The 25,649-nt window shown below is 41.8% G+C and overlaps 2 protein-coding genes across 10 annotated transcripts in view; both read right to left on the reverse strand.

Annotated features, from left to right (window-relative positions):
* Positions 1-3,968, reverse strand: part of ppfia1 (PTPRF interacting protein alpha 1) — a 47,652-nt gene extending 43,684 nt beyond the window's left edge. For all 9 annotated transcript variants that reach the window (XM_054732004.2, XM_054732006.2, XM_054732003.2 and 6 more), the window contains exons 1-2: positions 3,828-3,968; positions 1,424-1,693 (exon numbers count right to left, since the gene is read on the reverse strand). In XM_054732004.2, coding sequence (XP_054587979.2) covers positions 1,424-1,693 — 270 coding nt within the window. In that variant the 5' untranslated portion in view covers positions 3,828-3,968. The remainder of the gene's footprint in view (positions 1-1,423; positions 1,694-3,827) is intronic.
* An 8,992-nt stretch (positions 3,969-12,960) lies between these two features.
* Positions 12,961-21,136, reverse strand: LOC129153043 (probable serine/threonine-protein kinase clkA). The gene is made up of 11 exons (XM_070554448.1): positions 21,011-21,136; positions 20,787-20,855; positions 20,445-20,650; positions 19,431-19,557; positions 19,198-19,325; positions 17,312-19,096; positions 17,111-17,242; positions 15,847-15,988; positions 15,621-15,764; positions 14,825-14,883; positions 12,961-13,347 (listed from the first exon to the last, which is right to left on the reverse strand). Exons 1-6 carry the CDS (start codon positions 21,134-21,136, stop codon positions 17,365-17,367), a joined length of 2,388 nt encoding a protein of 795 aa, XP_070410549.1. The 3' UTR covers positions 12,961-13,347; positions 14,825-14,883; positions 15,621-15,764; positions 15,847-15,988; positions 17,111-17,242; positions 17,312-17,364.
* Positions 21,137-25,649: the final 4,513 nt, after the last annotated feature.

Genomic DNA, 25,649 nt, shown 5'->3' on the forward strand with positions numbered 1-25,649 from the left:
TCATTAGCGTAAAGGACTGAATATATGGTGATCGTATGCAAAGTCGAGGTAAAAAAAGCACTGTATGTTCTACAGTTACCTATTAATATATAATGGATGCTGCTTCACTGCATGGAGGGGGTTTCCACCATCATCTCATTTTGTAAGTTCTCTTTGTTCACATGTGTCTCTATTGGGCCATTCCCATCTGTACCGGGTCGGCCCGGACCAGGTAGCGTAGGTTGTTTACATATCTGGGTGGCCTGGTAATTTTCCAGGCCAACCAAGGCTCATTCTCAGCCCTCTTCTCGAGGGGGTCTGCTTCAGGCCGACCAGGGCCAACACACCCACTGCTGACAGCAAATTCACACCTTCCATTAGAGCAAGCCTCTGATCGGTGGGTAGAATCAGCCCACATGGGCTTAAGACAAGGATGTGTGGAATCAACCGGGCCAGGCTGGGGCCGACTGGGGCTACCCGGCCCGGGCCGACCCGGTACAGGTGGGAATGGCCCATAAATTGCTACCTTTCCAGGTGTTCACCTGTCCTCAAAGTAGTAGCTACATCCAGTCAGTCTTCAGGTTGTCAGACAGGTCTGCAGACTAATCTGGTCATGCTGATGTAAAACCAGATGTTCTTCTCACAAGTGCTGCTGTGGGCCCCGCCCCCCAGCCGAAGCACTCACAAGCAGCCCAGTCCTCACATCGCTACCAGAGCAGGAGGCGTTTATCTCTCTGAGCTCAGATTGCAAACAATTTGCGTGTGTGTGTGCGTGCGTGCGTGCGTGCGTGTGTGAAACCCAAACATTGGAAAGCTAAAAAAAAAAAAAAAAAAAAAAAAAGAACAATAAAAAACAAAGAAGGGCAAAGTGACTCAGTGACCTTTGTCAGTCCCGTTCCAGGTAACCACGCCTAAAGGTGTGGCTGGTGAAAAATAAGCAAAAATGTATTTAAAACAGATGTTTATTCTAATAAAGATGGGTGATCTGCGGGACAGGGATATATTTTGATCCAAGTTTCAAATGAGTTTAAGGAGGAATGTCCAGATGAATATGGGAAACACTTGAAGGTAAGTGTTGCTATGGCTGCAGCGCTGCCTCAGTTATAGTTGTTTATAATGTTCAAATGAAAATCCACATCTATGTTTCACCGGCTTCCAGCTGCTTTAAGAGTTCAAACCAGTTTCCAGGATTTCCCTGATTTAAAAACAATTACCATAATTATTTATGTTTATGCTCTTAAACAACCAGGTTGCACGAATGGGTTAGCAGCAACTAAGAGCAGTGGTGATTACACAAAGTGAAATAATGAACCGATTTGAAAATTCTTATGTTTCATGACCCAAACCCAACACCAATAAGGTTTGACAAGAGAAAACAGGAGTTTAACCTTTAAATGAATGACTATTAATGATGCAGGTATGCTATTTCTGCATAAGGACTGACCTGAGGTAAGGCAGTGTTCAGCTGCCGCTGCAGCGAGTCTCTTTCATGGCTAACTTCATGCAGTTTGCTCTGGGTCAGGCCCAGATTCTCCTGAGTCTCTCTCAGCGTGTCCAGAAGGCGATCCCGCTCCTCTAACATGGAAACCATCAACGACTCAAAGTGCCCTTCAGAGTCTGACTGCAGAGGAGAGCCGGAGCCTCGGCGCCCAGTACCGTTCCCCCCACCAGGCCCTTCGGCCTCGCTGATTGTGGGCATCACCTCGCACATCATCTGCAGCCAGAGGTAGAGAGAAATGACAGAATTAAAGTTTGAAGATGAAAATCTGGAAGTCAAGTCAGGTGATTGGCTGCTTCTTTGGTTTTTGTATCTTTGAACAACTTAAGTGTCAGATGTTCATTTAAAAACGTGACCCTGTGGGTTTGAGGGGCCTTCCGTCAGAGGTCGCGGCTCCAAAGCCGTTGCTGCAGTTCAGAGACAGGTTTTCTCCATCTGTGAGGTTTGCCCTAATATATTAGATTAGATTATGAAAGTAAATTATGGCTGGAAAAAAATGGGAAAAGATTTTAAAAAAATAGTCATTGACTGTAAATTAGCTCACGTCCAAACAGCCGGTACAGGTCAGAGGACAAACTGCTCAGGCTGATAAAAGTTCTGGTTTAAAACCAACTGTTTTTACAAACCTGTCTGAACACATCCGAGATAAAGCATCACACAAGTTCAAAGGTCCAAATCTTTTAATCAGCAAACTTTAAAGACTGAGCAGAAAGGGTCTCAGCAGGTTGTTTCCTAAGCAGGTGGCTAAAGAAAATATCCAGTAGGCTGTTGGGATGGAGGGAAGCTTATGAGCCAACTTTAGGTTAACCCAAACAGGTGACCAATCAGAAACCTGGAGGTTTTGTGATTATTTCTACGCTGCAGCTACCAACCTCTACCAGCCTGAACACCAAGGGGCTTACAGTCTGTAGACCAAAGCCAGACACACTGCCCAGGAATCATGTGAGCTGGATTTAACACACCTACACGGAACAACAACCTAGGAATGGGGACAAGTCCTGTAGGAACTCTTGGAGAGCTAATATTTCCAGCAGTTGACTCTTCCAGCCGCCGAAAGGCTTCTTCATCTAGGATGCATCCAGCTGGGTGAACCCAGAGCTCAGCAGCACTCTGTTTGTTACATGCTAATTAACAAGACAAAACTCAATCTGCCATTCCTAATTAGCTCTTATCAGAAACAGCTAGTTTCATGTGATAAACACGGTTTCTGAGTTAAACTTAACCTAATTTACTGGAAGCAAAAATGCAGAACCAGTGTTGTCATATTGAGGTCAAGCCACTCAGAATCAGCTGTATGGGGGAGGGTCGTTCAGCATCAATGAGAGGTAGTGACAGATGGTGAGCAATTCAGGAGAGACACAAAAAAACTAGGGATAACAAATCGAAACCTGGATCAAAGACTCGGAGGAACAATTATCCTTAAATCCCTTTAACCAGTTATCAGTGTTCTTCATCCAGACCCGTAGGCCCAAACACCTCCGACTCTGACTCACAATCCCAAACACGGCTTCAAGGCTAAATAAACAGAAATGGTTTGCCTCGTATTTGTTTAGGCTTTTACATCAGCGATAGTAAACAGAAGTTATTCTTTAGTTTGAGTTCTGAAGATCATCTCGACCCCCGGGTGTAATACCTAGAACCTGTAGTAGCATCCCGACCCAAACTTTTGGAATCACTGACCTAGCCAACTGTTGACATCTAAGGTAAAGTTGAAAACTCTTAATTCAGGCCTCTTCCCTAGATTTCCCTCCCAGCAGTCAAACTCAAGTGCAGCCATTTTCCAAATCAACCTTTCTCAAACTGGCTGCTTTTTAACTTAATCCCAGTCCTCGTGGTGTACCATTTTAAGAACTTTTTGTTTATTTGAAACACAGGAAATTATATTCTAACAAGGTGATTACGGAAGAGCTCTCAGTCTGTGGAAAAATGGGAAAGTGTGCGATGAATGAAGTAGTTTCAGGTCTCTCATGGATCCTCCAGGTGGACATCTACCATAGGTCAGGATTTAGGGATAACAAAGTAAATGAATCAACACAACTCTGCTTCATCATTTGAGTTAAGAAGTATTTCATTAACTGCATAATTTATAGACTAAAGTGGTTTAATAAACTATGTGATGCCATTTCTTTGAGAATAGTCAGGAAGAAGTAAACAAACATGTTAAAGACCAACTTTAAAGGCCTGGAGAGGGGGGTGGGATTCTGAACAGTACTGGAGTTATTCATCATTACATCAAGATAAACCAAACTTGGATCATTCTGACCCAAACAAAGATGTAAAGTTCTGTCGAATTTACTAAAATAAAGTGACTGACAGCACAAAGTAACATAAACCATACTGTTGGACTCACCTTTGCAGTTTAGCGTTAATCCAAACTCTTTAAAATCCACGTTTTGTAAATGAAGTTAAACAAATCCAACAGCCTTCAGAGACTTCTGAAACATCCAGTCATTTAAAACATGTAAATCCCGTTCAGACACCAAGATTAAGGCTGAAATGGGGTCTTCTGGGAAGAAAAAACAGGATGATTTCCTTAAGGCCTCAAACCCACAAAGTGAGCAGGGGGTAGTATTCCCAAGTTTGGCCGGCTAACTTGGCGTTAGCATGCTAGCTGATAAGAGAGCTGGTGATTCGAAGATCGCATACCTGAATTTGGAAGTCAAGTGTTTATCTTTGCGTCACAAGACAAACGGCCACCGTAAAATATGAAGCAAAACTCGATAAAAGTAGCATTTCTTAACTGGCCCACGGGTGCTGATGGAGTCAGCTGACGTGGAAACTGTTGCAGCCTAGCTAGTTAATTTGAAACAGAAATCTTTGGCTTGAAGTCAGCTTAAAGTCGGCAGCTACTAGCCTGCTAGGTAGCTAACGCTCGCCAATTTAATTTAGTAACTTTTGAGCTAAATCTCATATAAAAGTACATAACATTATAGAATGTGCGACACAAAACGCACTATTTGATTTCTAAAACAATAAATCCCGAAGTAGATCTCCTGAGATCTAAGAAACCGATGTAGTGTTTGTCTCCCGGCTAGCGTTAGCTTCCCGGTGGAGTCTCGTCACCACATCCCGGCTGCGTTCCGTTCGACTCGGAAACTTCCAGCCAACACCGAGCTGTCTGCGACGTTCCTGGTCCGTTTGGGAAATCCAAACTTAAACATTCGTGGTTTATGTCCAAGTTTCAGAGGTTTCTTCGGTGTTTTCCACTTTAGCGGTCCGCGAGTCGTGTCCTTTGCCGTCGCCACTGCCTGCCAGCCTGGGCAGTCGGGACAGCCTGACGGTCTGCGGGAGGAGAGCGCTGCTTCCCGGCTGGCTGGAGGAAAAGGAACAGCAGCAGCAGCATTCCCAGTTCCTGTGGGGATCCGAGGCTCAGGTTAATAATCCTAACAAACATGCAAACTTTTTTTTTTTTTTGTAAATGTGGAGGATTTACACTTTGGTCCTAATGAACAAAGATGACAAAACTGTTTAGATAAACTAGAAGCGTTTATTATGTCGCTGCAAAAGTGAATTAATTTAAAAAAGTTAAAATAAGGCTTTGAAAAAAAAGATTTCTACAATCTAGGTATGGTTTATTTCAGCCCTAAACTCAACCCACTTCAAAACATTAAGTTTATATTAAATACGTTGATGTTAAAAACACACACAACATTTGTCTTACCAAAAGTAAAAATGTAATATTGGTAAAGTTTAAGAATTTTGCAGCTCAGCTTCTGTAATTGTGAAATTCTTCAAGACCAAGTTTATCGAGAAACCATTATTTACTTTTTTATATATGTATATAAATGATCGGTCTTTCTGAAACATGCAAGCTAAACATTAAAATATTCCATCCATCCATAGTCTGAACCCGCTTTGTCCATGTAGGGTCGCGGGGGGGCTGCTATCTCCAGCGGTCAATGGGCAATCAAGCGGGGTACACCCTGGACAGAGAGCCAGTCCATCGCAGGGCAACATGAAAATATTCTTCTGTCCCAATTTCCTGCTTTAGTCGCTGACAGAGAATAGACAGGCAAAGGCTCGGATCAGAAAAGACAGTCAGTTCTATGTCACATTGAAGATTACCTTTCAAGGATCACCCATCTTTAGGGATGGGTACCTTTGACATTTGAATCGATCCGGTACTAATTCCCGGTACCTACGAGTCGATACCGGTACTTAACGGTACCAATTTTCGATACTTTTGAGTGTTTATTATTTTAATTCTCTTTTATAATTAAATATATATTTTTCTCAATATATATATATATAACCATATTTGATAAATATCACGATAAATAACATACAAGTTTGTATTTTAACATCGTCCTTGTAGTTTTATAAGCTGATAATTAAACTGAAGCAAACATCTTTACTGTGAACTAAATTTACTGTGTATCTTCATTCCTTTTGCCGTCCTTTTTCATTTGATTTTTCCTACTGGGAAGTAAGAATTTCCGAGGAGAAAGCGAACGCACCATTAGCTGGTAACAACGGTGGCAATGGAAGCTAACATATCAAGCTAACGTTATCTTTAACAGTTTATTTAGCTGATGGAGCAGATTAAAACGATGATGCCTCAAACTTAGATCGTTGTCGCTGGTTTTACCTTCATCCATTCACCCGTCGCATTTAGTAAAGTAAAGCCAAACTTTAGAGCGCGTTCATGTTCTTCTAGTCGGAAATTCGGAGTTCCGAGGAGAAAGCGAACGCACCATTAGCGAAACGGAAGCTAACAAATCAAGGTAACGTTATCTTAAACATTTTATTTACCTACTGGAGCAGATTAAGATGAGGATGTCTCACTTAGATCGTTGTCTGTCGCTAGTTTCATCACCCAGTTACCCATCACATTTAGTGAAGTGGACCCAAGCTTTAGCGTGCGTTCTTTCTACCATGCTTGCTCTGTTTACAACGGGCTCGCAGGGACCGGCAACATAACGCTCTTGCGCATGCGCAACTGTCTTGGCAGTACCGAAACGAGGCACCGTTTGAAATGACGTGAATCGGTGTTCGGTCGGTACTATGGAATTCGGTCGGTACCTTAAAAAGTACCGAATTCGGTACTCATCCCTACCCATCTTGACTTGTGACTGGGAAGTTTGTTGTTCATTTAGCATCCAGGAGAGAGCAGAGCATGTCTCGGCTAATAGAAGCTAATCGTTAGCATTAGCAACTCCACAATATGGCAGAACTCCTTCCGGTTTGAGTTATTTGTGGAGATTAAACATAAATGTAGTCTGTAGTGGAGTTGAATTGCTGTTAACTAATCAGAGATTAGATGTCCAAATATCAGGAAATGACACTTCATTTCCTGCTGTCTTCTTCTCACCTCTGGTAAGCCTGATATAACTGAAGACGAAACAGAGATGGTGGCAGAAGAGTTAGATGCCTGAGTCTGTCGTACGCTGGCATCACCAGTCCCTCTGGCCACCACCAACAGGCAAGGTGGGTTAAGTGCAGAGGTGTGGACTCGAGTCACGTGACTTGGACTCAAGTCAGACTTGAGTCATTATTTTAATGACTTCTGACTTGACTTGATAAAATTATAAAGACTTACGACTTGACTCGGACTTGAACGCCAATGACTTGTGACTTGAATCGACTTGCATCTGTTGACCTGATGATGACTTGAGCATATTTGATATTTTAGCACAAAAGTGGCACGGCATGGACAAAAATCATAAATCATTCTTTGTTCTGGGTTTGATTTATTGCTAAATGCAGCAGCACTTTGCTTACAATCAACTTCAGCTGCACTTTCTACTTGTTTGAGGAAATAAATTAAGCTTTAAGAAGTTTTACTTTAAGAATTTATTTATTATCATTGTCATTAAATTGAAGTTTGACAGATAACTTATGACTTCACCTGGACTTCCACATTATTGACTTTGGACTTGACTCGAGACTTGACTGGAAAAACTTGTGACTTACTTGTGACTTGCAAAGCAGAGACTTGGTCACACCTCTGGTTAAGTATCTTGCCCAAGGGCACATCGGCAGCGTGCTCTGCCGGGAGCCGGGATCAATTCTACAATGTTTACTGGACAACCCACTCTACCCTCTGAACTTCTGCTGCCCAACATATCAATTCATTTGGTAAATGTATTTGATATAGCACCTTCTAGATTTCTGGAACCCCCCAAGGCACTTTACAACGCAATCATTAACACACACATTCACACCCTGGTGGTGATGAGCTACATTGTAGCCACAGCTGCCCTGGGGCTCACAGCTGTACACAGGCACCACCGGTCCTTCCGGGTTAAGTGTCTTGCCCAAGGACACAACGACAGCGACAGACTGAGCAGGCCTGCAACCTTCCGATTACGGGGCGAGCACTTAACTTCTGTGTCACCGTCGCCCCATCATTTGGTGTAATAAAACACACTACAAAAAAAAGTTAAATTGGTCAAAGATTATTGATCACTGATCATGGGTTGCAGACAGACAATGGTCAGTCTGCTTAAATGACGTGCGCTCCTGGATGTCGGCAAACTTTTGTGTTTTAATGACGAGATGGAGCTTGTGGTGTTCACACAAAATGAGCATCTTCTTTGAACTTCTACACCACAAGCACACCCTAGAACTAATGAACAACTAAAATAATGTGCAGATTATTAGCTTACTAGCTTCAATTTTGGTAAAATAAAGAAATCACAAAATATAAGAATAAACCTATAACTTTTGTCCACTAGTAGTCAAACTGGTGGTCCTTTTGCATCAATAACATTTTTGAAGCTTAGGGTAACAGGAAGTGACATCATGGCACAGTGATCTTAAATTAAACATATCTAGTAAAATCTTTATAATTTCACTCAAAAAATCAAATATTATTAAAGGTTGAAAATGGAACAGTTTAATAAAAAGCTGTGTGTTTTTTAAATAATACCTCCACTGAGTGTTTAGATGTGTGCAGAGTGAAGGTATTTCCTTTAAAAGTTATATTTTAATAAGAAAATAATCTAATATTTATTTTTGGTTTATGTTTACATCTAGCAGCCACGAGAGGGCACCATTGTGGGTTGCCAAAGTCCGTTTGGCACATTGAAGTGGCTGACCTGGCAAGTCAAGCAGCTGCTTCTGAGCCCAGAACATGTTATCCTTCTCAGAAGAGGAGCAACCATAAAAGATCTAAAACCCGACTGAGTTTAGGTGAAGCCTGAATAGATGGACCCAAATAAAAATTTCACATATCAGCAGCGAACCTGACATCCCGATGGCTGGAAACCTTCTTTTGTGCGTTCATTCTGTGTGTTTCATCTGACTGCATTACTTGGTTATTTTTCAACAGAGAAAATAGTTGTTTTGCCTTTTCCTGTTTTTGCTGACCTTTCGACCACTACTTCAATCTTCCTTAGAGCTCTTCTCCAACTACAACCTCCACATACTAGATGTCGCTTTGGTGTTCGTGTTCCATGTTCAACCTCTAATTCTGTGCACTCATAAATGCTACAAAAATGTGGCAAATAAAAAAAGTACTTTAAAGAAACACGTTAAAGGTGTGGATCACTGAAAAACCATTTTTAAAATCTTATTTCTGATTATAACGGGCCACTCTGAGTTTATCATGCAGGCTGAACATGAAAATAGTCTCCTACACCTATCTCCTGCATTAGTTTTGGAGAGAAGATAGACAGTGAACCTCTTGAATTAGAAAAGCCTGACAGATCTACGTCACACTGTCACTTAACATTCATGGACTCATCCATCTTGACTCACAACAGGGAAGGCTGTTGTTGGTTTAGCGTCCAGGAAACAGCAGAGGACATCTCAGCTAGTAGAAGCTAACTGTTAGCATTAGCAACTTAACCACACAGCAGAAATCCTTATGGCTTGGGTTATTTGTGGAGATGAAACATCAACCATGCAGAGCAAACCTAGTCAGTGGTAGTGGTTGCTGTTATCCAATCTGAGGCGAAATGTGCAAATATCAGGAAATAAGACTCCAAAACCTGCCGTCTGAAGCTCAGCTGTGATGTGGCTCACTTCTAGTTCCTGGAAATGGTGCACCGGTGTACAGGGAAGATGTCTTGCTGAAGGATTTTTCCGTGTTGTGTAGCATTGGGACCCTTAAACCGTATCCATAAATTGAAATGGAAAAATAAAAACCCTCCCCGAATAGATTAAAGATTGAAAAGCAGTTATTTCTTGCAGCTCTACAAATTTGGAAGGATATTAAAAAGTATCTTTCCCGAGTATTTCTCTTATCCCATGGCTCTATCTAGTGGCTGACAAGCATATTACATGAATAATCACAGTTATTTGAAGATAACTTCAAGTTTGTGTTTATAAATGTCCTTCTGTAGCCGACAAACAGAGCTAAAACACATAGTTTTAAAAGTATTATTCTCATGTCATGTTGTGTTTTCATGTATTTAAATTTTAAAGACTTACTTGTCCATGAAAAGTTCATCAACTCTGCACCAGCTGAGGAATTCCTTAAATTTGAAGCAAGTAAGCAGTAGTCTAACGCTTTCGATTAGTTCTGGTTGCCGCTCAGTTTCCAATAGGGAGCCGAAGTCACTTCTGCATCATGGGTCCCCGGAAGAACGACAAAATAAATGCAAGTCAACGGGGCTAAAACTCTTATTTTCTAATTCCGAGGGCAGGGGGTATGCTTAGCAAAAAAAAATAATAATAATAATAAAAGAAAAAGACGTATTGCTTATATTATACCACAGTACATGATAAGATAATGACTTTTACGGATTTCTGAAAAATCATACATAATTTCTGAAAGGGGAAAACTCCGGAAAGCTACTTTGACAAGGACGCTGATGTTCTGTTTTGATTTCTGACCCTATTGTGTCTTTTATTTGATGTAATTAGTTTTGTGTTGTTCTCCCAGCGAGGGTATGTATTCATATTTTACATAAAACATGTTCGAAAAACATTTCTAGTATTTGAAACAAGAGCGCCAGCGCTATTTTCACAGAGATCGAGTCATAAGGATTCATGTATGCAGATCACTGCAAATGTTTGACCTGTGCAGATGATGTTCCAGTCTACAAATTCATCTAAATTTGTCATCATCGTCTTCCTCCGCTTATCCGGGTCCGGGTCGCGGGGGCAGCATCCCAACTAGGGAGCTCCAGACCGTCCTCTCCCCGGCCACCTCCACCAGCTCCTCCGGCAGGACCCCAAGGCGTTCCCGGACCAGATTGGAGATGTAACCTCTCCAACGTGTCCTGGGTCGACCCGGGGGCCTCCTGCCGGCAGGACATGCCTGAAACACCTCCCCTGGAAGGCGTCCAGGAGGCATCCTGACCAGATGCCCAAACCACCTCAACTGACTCCTTTCGAAAGGAATCGAAAAATTCATCTAAATTAGGAAACGTAAAGTGATGCATACATTTACTATTTAATGTTACGAGAAATTTATTTAATGACATTTTACAGAAAACTAAGAGCATTAAGAGAACTTTTCTGCCATCTGGTGGTTTAAAGGCACAACTGCTCCTGTGATGTAGCAGGACGTCCTTGTCTGACGTTATGTTCTGTCAAGCTATGGCCCAATCCCAATACTCGCACTTCCACCCTTGCGCCCTTCAATTGTGCGTTCCCGGCCAGAGGTGCGAGTGCGTAGGGTGTCCTGATGCTCAAGTGCGGAAATTGACCACGCCCTAATTGCACCCTTAATCTGCTCTTCACCCATGTCCGCAGCGACGCGGACCTCGGGCAAGGGTACTACCCACAAGTCATTGCTGCAGGAGAAAAGGCTCAAGTTCCTTTTCTGAAAATATGTATTTTCTAATAAAATTAGTTAATTTTAGGATGATTAGTTGTTGCTTTGAAACTTTTAGACAAAGCAGCAATAAATGTAAATTTCTTTCAAATAACTGTTTGGATGTTTGTTTAAAAGTTGTCAATAAAGGTTTTTGAAAAAAGTATCACAGCGACCAGCAGCCCGGTGTGCGTTGCAATCGACGACGCAATGTTCTCTGTCTCAATTCTGCAATTATTTGCACACTTGTGCACTACGCACTCGAACCCTACTGCACACTTTCTCCATGTGCACTTTGCTGAAGACCGCTGGGCGCAGTGTGAGTATTGACATTGGGCCAAAGAAACAGAAAAGGTTTGAAGAGACAATGTGTAGCTTTTACCATTAATCTCTGGAAATAACCATTGAAATATTGTTGAAAATAAATTCAATGTTTCCCAGTTTCGTAACATACAATCATAAAAATCGGGTCTAAAATACATAGAAGTGGGCCTAAGTCTCTGGGCGACGCCATATTAGGCCCTGTCCACACGTAGCCGGGGATCTGCCAAAACGTAGATATTTTTCTACGTTTTGGCCTGCCATCCACACGAAAACGGAGTTTTTTCACACGAAAACGGATCTTTTTAAAAACTCCGGCCAAAGTGAAGATCTGCGTTTTCTCCGTTTTGGGTGTCTGTGTGTGGACAGACAAAACCGGAGTTTTAAGGTCCGCAACGTCACTTTCCGCGACAAAAAAATGCTGACATCACGTGTGCGACCTGTGTTTACACTAGCCGACAGCATGGATGCCCTCAGAGCCGCGCTCGCTTTATCAATTGTCCAAGCGCTTTTTGCTTGTTTGTTTTTGCAAGCGGAATTACTGCTCCTTGCGGAAGACCACAGACGAAGGACGAGGTTAAGAACGGGGGAAGTACTGCCGCCTACAGGTCTGGCACGTCCTTAACAACGTATTTATCCGGGTACGTGTGGACAGTTTTTTTTTAAATGCGGTGGTGTGGATGCAAGTTTTTGGAGGGGCGGATATTCGTTTTTAAAAAACCCCGGCTACGTGTGGACTAGGCCTTAGACACCATGCTTCCTTCTACGAGAGCCTGTGAGGACAAAACACATTTAGTGAATTGTAACGGTTACAAAACTTTCATAAACGTTGTTTTACATTTACATCTTCACTCATTGCCAGTGATGGAAGGGAGTCTTCTGGAGGTTGTGCTTCCAGGGATTTTTTACCCTTTGATAAGGTCTTACTCGAACACAAAAATATTGCTTGCTTACAATGATTTGGTTATGTACTGCCCCCTATTGCCAGGGAAAATACACACCATCACTTGAATTTTTATGTGGGACAATTGAAGGAAACTCAAGTTTTACCTCTTTAATATTAAAATACAAATAACTTTTTAATTTTACTTGTTTTTAACTTCGTTCTTTAATGTTTCTCACGCTATTTAGGTTTTTTTGGAAATCTGTTTTTTTTTACGTTTCTGATTTACACAGCAAATCAGGGGTGAAAGTTATAAAATATAGTCAATGTGGTAAGCAGAAAAGGTTTCTAGACTTCCAGTGTCTGATTTAAGAGAGAAATTCTAAAGTTAATTTAAGAATATTTTTATTGAGCCGCTTAGAAACAACAAGTCCATCTTTACACAATTATTCAGAGATGCAAGAAAATGACTCAAAGAATATTAAATGTAAGGAACCCTGCAAAAAATCTTCAAGTGTGTGTATAAGTATAAATCACTGATTTGATCACTTATTTAATAACAAGAGTGAAAAGTTCATTTATTATATTTTCTTTATTTCACAATTCAGTATAAAATAGCATAAGCAGAATATAAGCAGGACGAAGATCGACAGCTTTGTTTTATTTTTTTTAAATCAGGATTTTTAGTTTCACTGATAAATCAACACTTTTCTAATTTAAAATGTTTAAACAGACTCACTCAGTTCATTAAAACCCAATCAAAATCGAATATTAAAGGAGAGAAAAACTCCTGACATCTGCTGACTGCCTCAGGCTCAAAGGACACTGGGAAATGAAGTACTTCCTGGTCCTTCCCTGGACGGGGGCTTCTCTTCTGGGTTGGGGGCTGTGTGTTGTGGAGTTGATGCGCCCTTGTGAGCAGTGTGTGTTTTCATGCATGACCAAAAAACTGAAATACATCTGAAAACAAGAAAACACAAATCAAGTGTCCTCCATTTAGTAGACAAACGACTTTGGTCAAACAAAAAACCTAAATAGTCTCCATGTCAAGTCAAAAGCATCAACTTTGGACAAAGCTCTGGCATCATTCATACAGGGACCTAACAGCCTGTATCAAAAGGCCTGGTGCCCCATTCTCCCGAAGTGGAAGTATGGCGTTTGACTGCATCTCTTGGGGCCTCCCGAGAGATGCGGTCAGACTCTTTCTCCAAATCTGCAAAACGCATGTGGATTGGTTGGGCAAACTCTCACGCACCCTCCAGGACCCCCCTAAGGGTATAGAGCTGGTCCAGTGTTCCATGGCCAGAATGAAAACCACATTGGTCCTCCTAAATCTGAAGTTTGAGAATCTGACAAACCCTCCTCCCCAGAAGCCCTGAATAAACCAGGGAGGCTCAGGAGTGTGATCCCCCTGTAGTTGGAACACATCCTGCGGTCCCCCTTTTTAATAGGGGACCACCACCCCGGTCTACCAATCCAGTGGAACTGCCCTGATGTCCATGCGATATTGCAGAGCCGCGTCAGCCAACACAGCCCTACAACATCCAGAGCCTTAAAGACCACTGTGTCGATCTCATCCATCCTCGGAGCCTGAGCTTTTTGACTACCTCAGTGACCTCAGCACCAGAGACTGGAGAGCCCAACCCAAAGTCCCCGGACTCTGCTTCCTCACTGAAAGATCTGCCAGTGGGATTAAGAAGGTGTTTCAAGCACTCTGCCCACTGATCCTCAACATCCCAAGTCGCGGTCAGCAGCGTCAGCACCGTCTCCTCTATAAACAGTGTTGGTAGCGCACTGCTGAGGCGCAGGATGGTGGACCAGAATCTCCTCAAAGCCGTAGGGAAATCTTGCTCCATGATTTCACAGAACTCTTCCCATGCCCAGGCTTTTGCCTCTGTGACCACACGAGCCACATTCTGCTTGGACTGCTGGTACCCATCAGCTGCCTCTGGAGTCCCACCGGCTAAAGAGACCTGATAGAACTATTTTTACAGCTTGACAGAATCCTTAACCGCCAGTGTCCAAAAGCGGGTTCAGTCATTTTCACTGAATTTGGCCAGTTATTACGCTGCAAAATGTATTTATTTTTTTCATTTATTTTAATTATTTCTTATTCTTATTGTTTCTTTGACTCACAAACTCATTTTGGCTGAAAGGTTGGAATCAGTCCCAAACAAAGACCTTCAGGAGGACTGATGATCTACAGGTGGAAAGGGCCATTTTCTTAATTACTATTATATTGTTACGGAATTGCATAGTAAAATAACACTGATTATCAAACACTATTTTCAGTTATTAAAACTAGTTTTATGTTATTTCATATTTCAGGCTTTAAATGGTTTAAAATTGGATGTGAATTGGATTTCTGGGCCAATACTGAGTGTCTGAGTTGTTCTCCTAAAACCAGAAAACCATAAAACCAATTAACCAAACTCACTTTGATCGTCCCAGATGTCCACTATAACACACCTCATCTCAGACTGATAGATGTATGACCTGAAAAAGCATCAGAACAAACTCATTCAGACACACTAGTCAAACTGGTTTCTTTTTAAACAAATTCTTAAAAGTAATGGTAAATGAAGCTGTCATTCTGTATTTCGTTTAAAATTATTATTAAATTCTTCTTTCTTTTGAAGCTTTTCTTTTCAGGGTTGACACAACAAACCCTCTGTCTCCATTTAGTCCCGTCTTCTGCATCCTCCACCCTCACTCCCTTCTAAGCTTCTAACCTTGCTACCTTTCCTCCTAGTCTCCTGAAAAAAAAATGCATCATGTCCACCAGCTCTGTGGTGTTCCCTGTGATAGTTCTAACATTCAGAGTCCCTACTTTCAGTTCCACACTCCTGCCCTTTCTCTTTTCTATCTGCCCACGAACACACCTTTGTACTCTCCTCCATTGGCCAACAGTTGGCCAATTTCTTCTGGCACCCTGTCAACAGCATCAGTGACAGTTGATGTTAACCCAGGCCTCAACTGAAATCCCAGTTTGAGATTCTCAGATTTGAGTTGGCTAAGGTTTTATGATGGATGCCTTTCCTCTACCCTTATCCAGATTTGGGACTAACACAAAGAATAACTGGCTTGGGAGCACCAATGGTTGAATTTGATCTTTTATGGTGGCATGGTCTTAAATTGTTACTAAATTAAAGCTCAGTTTTGTAAAATGAACTATTATAGATGAGAAAAAGGGATCAAATAAATCCAGGAATCTGTGTGGAAGTGCTCCTAACCCTAATGTCGCCTCCACAGCGAAGCAGATGGGGTAATGGTCTCCCAGGTCATCTTGGACCGGCGTCCACTTGATGACAAATTCATCACTAGTGATTCTGTGCTTGGTGATGTTTGTCGGCCCACTCATGATGATGTTTTGGATTCTATGTGGAGAACAAAGCAGAGATGTTTTAACTGATGTCTCCAATCCCCCAAGCGTCTGTACGCTCTGTCCATCTAACTTACGATGAAAATGCCGAACTGGCATTGACACTGATTTCCACCTCCTGGTTGACCTCTGCCCTGAAGTGTTGTCCATCCGCAGGAGTTGGAGACACAAATTTAGGCAAGTAGAGTCCCTCCTGGCACGATGGAACGGGTGGATCCACTGGAGATAAACATGAAACAAACCTCCAAAATGTTCAAACATTAACCATAAACAAAAAAAAAAAGTCAAATTTCTGTCAGGTTTCACCATCAATTGAGGACTGAGCATCACATTTTGTAAAAAGGTATTGGTACCAAAGTATGTCATTGAATACACAAATACAGTATTGAATTGATACCAGATTCTGGAATTGGCATCGCGGCATCCCTAGTTCAACCAGGCATCTAAATTTTGCGCGTTTCTAAAGATGTCATCGGATGAGCCACCTAAGCGCTCCCAACTGACTTTTATCCTGCACACTTGGTCTGATAACATCTTTAGAAACAGATGTTTTACATTTGGAATTGCTGTAATATATGAGGCTGTATTATCTTTTACTGCTGGTGATTACAGTTCTGCTGTACATGTGTGAGATGAGTTTAGTGAATAAGAATGTGTTTAAGGTTTTGAGAAATGAGTGGAAAAGGTTTAAAGGTATCCAAACTGTTTGACTCAAAATGCGACTGTCTCCGCCTCTTAAAGGTGCTATAACAAATTTGGAAAACAAATGAGCTTAAAATATTTTTCATGTCTCTGTTCTAACATGTCCTATGTTTGGTAACATAGTATAGCTAAAAATATATTGCTGAATAAAAAAAGAAATGTAATTATTAACTCATTCATTGCCAGCTGTTTCCTGATTGGTAAAGGCATTCGCTGCCAGCGTTTCTCACCATTTTCACTGTTTATTTAAGACTCACAGAACGTTGCGCGCTAGGATGATGTCGACGCCAAAACAACCAAAACAAAGCGGAGACACACCTCTTACCCGAGGGGAGGAGTGAGTGGTCTGACTGTGTGTGCCTTCAAAACCTAGCTAGTTCTCTAGATTTGCTATAGCAGCTTTAACGACCATGTAATGACACCATTAATAGTTTAAAGAATGATATACAGCATGCCACACACACCAGCACCATCTTCAGCCTACATAAAAATGCAAAAAAAATAAATAAATAAATAAAACACATATTTTCAATCTTCTGTCTCATCAATGTGATGAAGTATGACTATAATGGTTTGTGTTTTTATCGCTGTCTTATTATAGAATTTGATCAAAAACTTATCAAAACAAATTTAACTTACCCAAAAATGAAAACCGCAGAGGTAGTCTACTGAGAGGATCAGTTCTTCCATATGATGGATTAGGTGGAACAGTCGTAGTTGCAGTAGTTGGTTTAACTGTTTGGGCATCTGGCCATTTTGCTGCTGTGGTATCTGTAGTTGTTGGTTTATATGTATTGGTCAATTTCCCTGGCCACAATGATGCTGCGTGTACAGACTCACCTTCAATTGTGTGTGATGTGGTTGGAGGGATAGTGGCTACTTGTCTCTTTCTTCTACCAGCCAATGGATACTTCTGGGTTGTAGTTGTTGGTATAGTTCTTGACATAGTTGTTGATGTAGTTATTCGTGTAGTTGTTGTTGAAGTTGTTGATGGGGTTGACGTAGTTGTTTGCGTACTTATTGGGGTAGTGGCTCGTGTAGTTGTTGGTGTAGCATTTGATGTAGTTGTTGATGTAGTTGTTGATGGGGTTGATGTAGCTGTTGGTGTAGTGGTTCGTGTAGTGGTTGGTGTAGTTGTTGGTGAAGTTGTTGATGGGGTTGATGTAGTTGTTTGTGTACTTGTTGGGGTAGTGGTTCGTGTAGTGGTTGGTGTAGTTGTTGGTGAAGTTGTTGATGTAGTTGTTTGTGTACTTGTTGGGGTAGTGGTTCGTGTAGTGGTTGGTGTAGTTGTTGGTGTGGATGTTGATGTAGTTATTTGTGTACTTGTTGACGTAGTGGTTCGTGTAGTTGTTGGTGTAACTGTTGATGTAGTTGTTGATGGGGTTGATGTAGCTGTTGATGTAGTTGTTGATGGGGTTGATGTAGCTGTTGGTGTATTGGTTCGTGTGGTGGTTGGTGTAGTTATTGGCGTGGATGTTGATGTAGTTGTTTGTGTACTTGTTGGCGTTGTGGTTCGTGTGGTAGTTGGTGTGGTTGTTGGTGTAGAAGTTGATGTAGTTGTTTGTGAACTTGTTGGCGTATTGGTTCGTGAAGTGGTTGGTGTAGTTGTTGGTGTGGATGTTGATGTAGTTGTTTGTGTACTTGTTGGCGTAGTGGTTCGTGTAGTTGTTGGTGTAACTGTTGATGTAGTTGTTGATGTGGTTGATGTAGCTGTTGGTGTATTGGTTCGTGTGGTGGTTGGTGTAGTTATTGGTGTGGATGTTGATGTAGTTGTTTGTGTACTTGTTGGCGTAGTGGTTCGTGTGGTAGTTGGTGTAGTTATTGGTGTGGATGTTGATGTAGTTGTTTGTGTACTTGTTGGCGTAGTGGTTCGTGTGGTAGTTGGTGTAGTTGTTGGTGTGGATGTTGATGTAGTTGTTTGTGTACTTGTTGGCGTATTGGTTCTTGTGGTGGCTTGTGTAGTTGTTGGTGTGGATGTTGATGTAGTTGTTTGTGTACTTGTTGGCGTAGTGGTTCGTGTAGTTGTTGGTGTAACTGTTGATGTAGTTGATGATGGGGTTGATGTAGCTGTTGGTATATTGGTTCGTGTGGTGGTTGGTGTAGTTGTTGGTGTGGATGTTGATGTAGCTGTTTGTGTACTTGTTGGCGTAGTGGTTCGTGTGGTAATTGGTGTAGTTGTTGGTGTGGATGTTGATGTAGTTGTTTGTGTACTTGTTGGCGTATTGGTTCGTGTAGTTGTTGGTGTAACTGTTGATGTAGTTGTTGATGGGGTTGATGTAGCTGTTTGTGCACTTGTTGGCGTAGTGGTTCGTGTGGTAGTTGGTGTAGTTGTTGGTGTGGATGTTGATGTAGTTGTTTGTGTACTTGTTGGTGCATTGGTTCGTGTGGTGGTTGGTGTAGTTGTTGGTGTGGATGTTGATGTAGTTGTTTGTGTACTTGTTGGCGTAGTGGTTCGTGTGGTGGTTGGTGTAGTTGTTTGTGTACTTATTGGCGTATTGGTTCGTGTGGTGGTTGGTGTAGTTGTTGGTGTGGATGTTGATGTAGTTGTTTGTGTAGTTGGTGGTGTAGTTGTTTGTGTACTTATTGGTGTAGTGGTTCGTGTAGTGGTTGGTGTAGTTGTTGACACTGTGGTTTGTTTAGTTGTTGGCATAGTTGTTGATGCAGTTGTTGTAGCTGTTGGATTGGTTATGGTTATTTGTCTCTTTCTCCTTTCAAGCAATGGATACTTGTGGATTATTGAACCATCTGAGTAAGACAGGTTGACAGGGTACAGTGAGAAATCTTCTACCACTATCTCAAACCCAAAAACTTTTTTGTTGGCAGGGGTGTTTTGGTAGCGCAATGTGCAAGTATCCTGATGAAGTAATCAACAGACATAAAAAAATAGAATGAGGGAAAACATCAGAATATTTATGTATGTAACATTAGTGTAAACAAATCCTATCAAAATTCAACTAACCTGATCAAGTATAAAGCCAGACATGGACTGGGAATTGTCTGGGATATTCCCGTACCGGCAACGGACTCTGTCACCATCAGGATCAAAGGATGGCAGCTTGTATGTCCTTGGGCAATTCTGAGGAACTCTTGATTACCAAGAGAGGAAACATTCATTTTCTATACAAAAACTTAATAAATGAAATGAGGAAGTTTCATTTTTTTATGTATTTATAAAGCACCTTACTGCCACCTGTCAAGGCCGCCCAAAGTGCAGTACGTGATAAAATCATAGATTATACGCAGTAAAACTAGAATCAGTTAATTATGGTAAAGAGCCTGAATTTGATATAGCACCATCTAGGGTTCTACAACCCTTCCCCCCAAGGAGCTTTACAACACAACTAGTCAGTCGCCCACACACACACACACACACACACACACACACACACACACTGGTGGCGATGAGCTACATTGTAGCCACCAACAGGCAAGGAGGATGAAGTGTCTTTTCCAAGTACACAACTGTGACAGACTAAGCAGGGCTCGAACCTGCAGCCCTCCAGTAATGGGGCGAGCACTTGACTCCTTTGCCACCGTTGCCCCAGTTAACTAGGTAAGAGGCCAACTACGCTAGTCAGATTTACACCAAATATTATAAACACTTGAACAGAATTTTATAACCAAAATGTTAACGAGGCTTAATCCACTTGAAAAAATTCGGAATAAATCAAGTTTCCTCTGAAGACAAGTTTTACACTAAAGTTCGAACAGTTCCATGCAAACAGGTTGGTTACCTTATGAAAGGAAGAACAGCGACATCTGGTGACCTGTTGGGTTGTTCTGTGTCTGATCTTCTTCCCAAATCCACAAGAGTGCTAAGCCTCCAGTTACTAACACTGTTACGTGTTGGAGCCCAGTTACATTTAGCTGCCCTGATATTTAAGAAGAACAAAAATACTTTTGTATTCACTTTGACACCAAAACACTTTAATGCTCGACGATTTTATTTACCAGATAAATGACACCTGCTCACCTCAGCTCAAATGGTTTATTGCTGGGAAATGTCCACTTCTCAACATTCTCTGTTTCACACCACTGGCGGTTGGATGGTGATGCATTGGTGCTGCTGTCAATTTGATGTATTGATCTACTGATTATGGAGCCACAGTTGCCAGAGTAACAGTTCCAGTAGTGGTAGTAATAACAACCATCATCAGTGTCCCTGGCTCGGACGTTCACCTGTAGGAACAAAAGGAATTAATTATAACATTTTTTTCCCACGTTTTTGGGGTGTATACAGGAATACTAGAGTAGAATTTACTACCCTTTACTAAAGTTTTTACTACCTCTAACATATGTTTTACTACAAACAGACATCAAGCAGTGATTCTTTGTAGGTGAGGGGTGGATACGCAGTTCTGACCCATATGGCACATCGTTCAGTCTAGACAACATCCAACATACTTAACTCTCACAACTTGTTACAACATAATTCAGACTTCAGAGACACAAAGATGAAAACGTATTTCATAAACAGCAACAGAAAACCGAGTCTTCATTTTCAAACTTAATGATGTGACTAAAAGTTATGAATCTCACCTTGATGGATCCATCAGGGTTTGTTCCCTTGTAGGTGAAGGTCATGCTTCCTCCGTAGTACTGAGACGCCGTCACCAGTGAGGTCAGGAGGAGAAGCTGGAGCAGGAGCCACACTGTGGAGGCCATGATGATGCTTCTGACTTAACTCAGACAGTCTCCAGCTCACATCCACCTGCAGCATCATATATACACCTGTTGGAGAGGTGGGGACAACAGGTGTATGGGAATGTGCACCATGTCTCGGAACAAAAGAGCAGCAGCAGAACTGGTTTCTTTCACTGTGTGTGTGCGTGCGTGTGTGTGTGTGTGTGCGTGCGCGCGCGTGTGTGCGTGCGTGCGTGTGTGTGTGTTTTTACACCCACTGGAAAGTTGACAGTAGAGTTGCATTGTGTGTGCTTCCTACGCACTACATTCATGTCCTCTATATAAATGTGCCTTCTCTATAGCCCAAAAAGAAAACCATCAAACAGAACATGAATGAAAACTAAACTCACTGAAATTTAGGAATTTGTTCAAATCCATTGCTCAGCTGCTTGTTGCCAAGGGCTTGTTTTATGGGTCAGACTGTGAGCAGCAGTCAGCAGTGGTGCCAGTAAGGGGTGGCCATGGCCACCCCTAGAAAATTGCTGCCCCCCCCCCCCCCCCCCCATATATATATATATTCAAGACATAATTGTAAAATAAAATAAAAATTATACAATTAATGAGTAAAGAAATAATCAGAATAAAAATAAATACATATGTTTCTGCTGCTCACCATTTAAAAAAAAAGCTATTATCTCCATATTTTTTTGTGAACACAGCAACAAGTGAATTAAACAAAAAAAATACATTTTAAAATAAAATTTGAAAAAACATTAAAAAACTGAAATGTATTTTTCTGAAATGTTTGTGTTTGTAAAATTTAAGTAAAATGTTTTGGATACGAACTGTTTTTCTAATAAAAACGAATAAACGAGCAATGCAATACCCAAAGTTACCACAAGGACCAATTTGGTGTGCCACCCCAAAAATTTCATTGGCCCCATCTGGCCATACCTATCAAAAATTTCTGGAGACACCCCTGGCAGTCAGGGGAACTGATTTCATTGTAAAAATAAAAATTGAGATTAGTCTGCATGTGAATGTTAAACTTAGCTTAACAATCAAGTTAAAGACCTTTTTGATCATGACAGAAACAACTTGTTACATAAAAAAACAAAGCCAAGAACTTGACACACCAAAAGCTCTAGAAGAACTCAAACGGTGCACCAATGTCCATTGCAACAGGTTCAACAGTGGTGGGTGTCAGAAAGTTAGATTTTCCATAAAAGGATCAGAACATCTGAGACATTGTTGGTGTTGTCCTTGTGAAGCATAATGCTCAGCTGAGTCTGGGACCAGCATCTAAGTTAGCCCAAGTCAGTGAAACTTTTAGGTGCCCAGCTTTGACCAGGGTTATACTTTCTGTAGTTTGTTCCTTCGAATGTCTTTAACTCAGGATCTCTAAGACTTGTGTGTGTTGCATTACAACATGCAAAGTCATAAATGACTAGACTGGGCTTGCACTTCCAGGAAAATATAAGGGTGGTACCGTCCCGTGGGATTTGAACTCAAAACTGTATACAATACCACCTGGACACATGATCACAGCACAGCCAGTTTAGATGTGGAAAAAAACGACAACAAATGAATGGGATTGTAACAGGAGACACTCTTCTAGTTCCACTTTGCAATTCAATATCAGATAATAACACAATACAATCGCCTGAAATCCTGCTTACCTGAAGCAGCTCAAATCTTTTGAAACACCTTGTCATATGACTCCCTTGATTTCATTTCATTTGACAGGTGGAGAAGGTCAGTACGCGATCCTGAGAAATTCAAACTCTACACCATGTCTGGCTGACTTGAAGCTTTCAAAGAAATGTGTATTATTATGCATCTCTTTACATTTACATGAAAAAAACTTCCATGTGTTCTGTTGTTTTGAACACAACCATACATAAATATAAACACATAGAATTTATGTTCTTTAGCTGAATGTGCTCACAACAAAATCACACAAAAATTATCAATAGAAATCAAATTTATCATGGAGGTGTGAATTTTGAGTCACATTCAAAATTAGAGTGGAAAAACACAAAATAGGCTGATCCATCTTTGATTTAATGTTCTTAGAACAAGTCAAAACGACGCTCAGTAGTGAGTGTGGCCTCCACGTGCCTGTAGGACCTCTCTACAACGCCTGGGCATGCTTCTGATTAGATGGTGGATGGTCTACTGAGGGATCTCCTCCCAGACCTGAACTAAAGCATCCACCAACTCCTCGGCAGTTTGTGGTGCAACGTGGCATTGGTGAATGGAGCGAGACATGATATGCCAGATGTCCATAGCACAAACGCCTTCGTCTTGCAGGAACTGCTGACACACTCCAGCCACATGAGGTCCAGCTTTGTCTTGCGTTAGAACGAACCCAGGGCCAACCGTACCAGCATATGGTCTCACAAGGCGTCTGAGGAGCTCATCCTGGTACCTAATGGCTATGCAACCTCCCAAAGACATGCCATCCCAGACCATTAATGACCCAACGCCAAACCAGTCATGCTGGAGGATGTTGTAGGCAGCAGAACGTTCTCCACGTTCTCCAGACTCTGTCACACTCTGTCACACCTGTCACATGCGCTAAATGTGAACCTGCTTTCATCTAGCAGCCAATTTGCCAATCTCGGTGTTCTAGCAAATGCCAAACTTTCTGCACGGTGTTGGGCTGTAAGCCCAACCCCCGCCATAATTGTCTGTAGTTTCCACCTGCTGCCTATTCCAGTTGCACAACAACATGTGAAATTGTCAGTTTGATTTCACACATGTAAGCATTTAAAGCCACTAAAGACTTTGTCTGTTGCTTAAGTGATAAATAAATCAGCTGAAGAAATTCAACCTATCAGTGCAGTCCATGAGGCAGTTCTACACCGCAGTCATCGAGTCCATCCGCACCTCTTCAGTCAACGTGTGGTACGCTGGAGCCACCATCAGACACAAGAAGAAGCTGCAGCGTGTCGTGCGCTCTGCTAAGGTCATTGGCTGCAAACTCCCCTCCGTACAGGACCTGTACACCTCCAGGACGTTGAGGCGTGTACGTTGGAAAACAGCTGACCCTTCTCATCATTCAACTCGCTCCCATCTGGCAGGAGGCTCAGATCCATTCAGACCAGAACCTCTCACCACAAGAACAGTTTCTTCCCCTCTGCTGTTGGACTCATGAACGACAATCTTAGGGCTGCCCACTCCAGTCGCTTGGTTTCAGTCACATGACCTGGTGTTGTGTTTCTTCCTGAACTGTGTATATAGCAGCCGTTTCTTTAAGTATTACCACTTTATATTATCATTTTATCATGATTATATTCTTACTTCCTATATTTTCTTATCTCTTATTTTTCTCTTTCTTTTTGCATAAAGTACCGCAGCAATTTCCTAATGTTGTGACTTCTCGCACATGTGGCAATAAAACCCTGATTCTGATCCTGCACTTTCTGAGTCTGAGGACTCTAAAGCGCTTTACAGTGAATAATTAACCCATTCACACACTGAAGGTGTGGCCTAGTGTCATGATTGCCTGGCCTGAGACTGGGAGGTTGTGGGCTCAAATCTACAGTTGGGTCATACCAAAGACTCAAAAAATGGGACCCAGTGCTTCCCTATTGACAATCAGCATTAAGAGGTTGGATTGGGGGGTTAAACCACTAAATATTCCCCGAGTGCGGCCATTGCTGCAGCTCACTGCTCACCACAGAGATGGGTCAAATGTGGAGACTGCTACACAATTTCACCAGTGTGTGTGATGACTAACAGGACTTTTTTATTTCTTCCTTGAAGGCTTCAAGTCGGTCAGACATTGTGTAGAGTGCAGTTTGGATTTCTCAGGATCTCGTAGTGACTTTCTCTGCCTGTCAAATAGGACAAGATGTTTCAAAAGATCTGAGCTGCTTCAAATAAGCTGCATTTCAGGTGACTGTATTTTATTATTATCTGATACTGAATTGCAAAATCGCACCCGAAGAGCTTCTCCTGTTGCATTCCCATTCATTTGTTTATTTATTAATTTTTTGTCCACGTCTAAAGTGGTTGTGCTTTGATCATGTGTCCAGGTGGCATTGTATACAGTTTTGAGTGGAAAGACCACGGGTTCGCACCACCCTCATACTTTCCTGGAAACACAAGCCCGATCTAGTCATTTATGACTGCAGGTTGACTAGCAACACACACGAGTCTTAGAGATACAGAGAAGTTGACTTTCAAACCCTTTGAAAGGATGTTATAGCCCTGGCCAAAGCTGGGCACCTAAAAGTTTCACTGCCTTGGCCTAGCTTAAAGAAGCTGGTCCCAGACTACAATGCTCATCTAACAGCAGGTTCAGCTGAGCATTATGCTCTATGATCAGTTTTACAAGAACAACACCAAGGATGCCTGGATGAAACTTGGCCTAGTACCAGAACTTAACACAGAGAACAGCGAATTAGCAGAACAGCTATTTGCTATAATGAAAAAGATCTTTCTTGAACACAGCATTACTAACTACCCACCTGTTGCTTGTTATTTATTGATAACATTTGTGTGCCTCCTTTTAGGGAACATTGAACTTTCTGACACACCCACCACT

This window comes from Nothobranchius furzeri, chromosome 9 (genome assembly GCF_043380555.1).
Source record: "Nothobranchius furzeri strain GRZ-AD chromosome 9, NfurGRZ-RIMD1, whole genome shotgun sequence".
NCBI lineage: Eukaryota > Metazoa > Chordata > Actinopteri > Cyprinodontiformes > Nothobranchiidae > Nothobranchius > Nothobranchius furzeri.

Bases quoted from the DNA above. Each gene is read 5' to 3' on its own strand.
- LOC129153043 (XM_070554448.1), bottom strand. From the start codon at position 21,136: ATGGCCTCCACAGTGTGGCTCCTGCTCCAGCTTCTCCTCCTGACCTCA. The intron at 20,856-21,010 runs GTGAGATTCATA...GATGTTGTCTAG, and splicing joins ACCCTGATGGATCCATCAAG to ACTGAACGATGTGCCATATG. The intron at 20,651-20,786 runs GTCTGTTTGTAG...TTGTTCCTACAG, and splicing joins ACAAAGAATCACTGCTTGAT to GTGAACGTCCGAGCCAGGGA.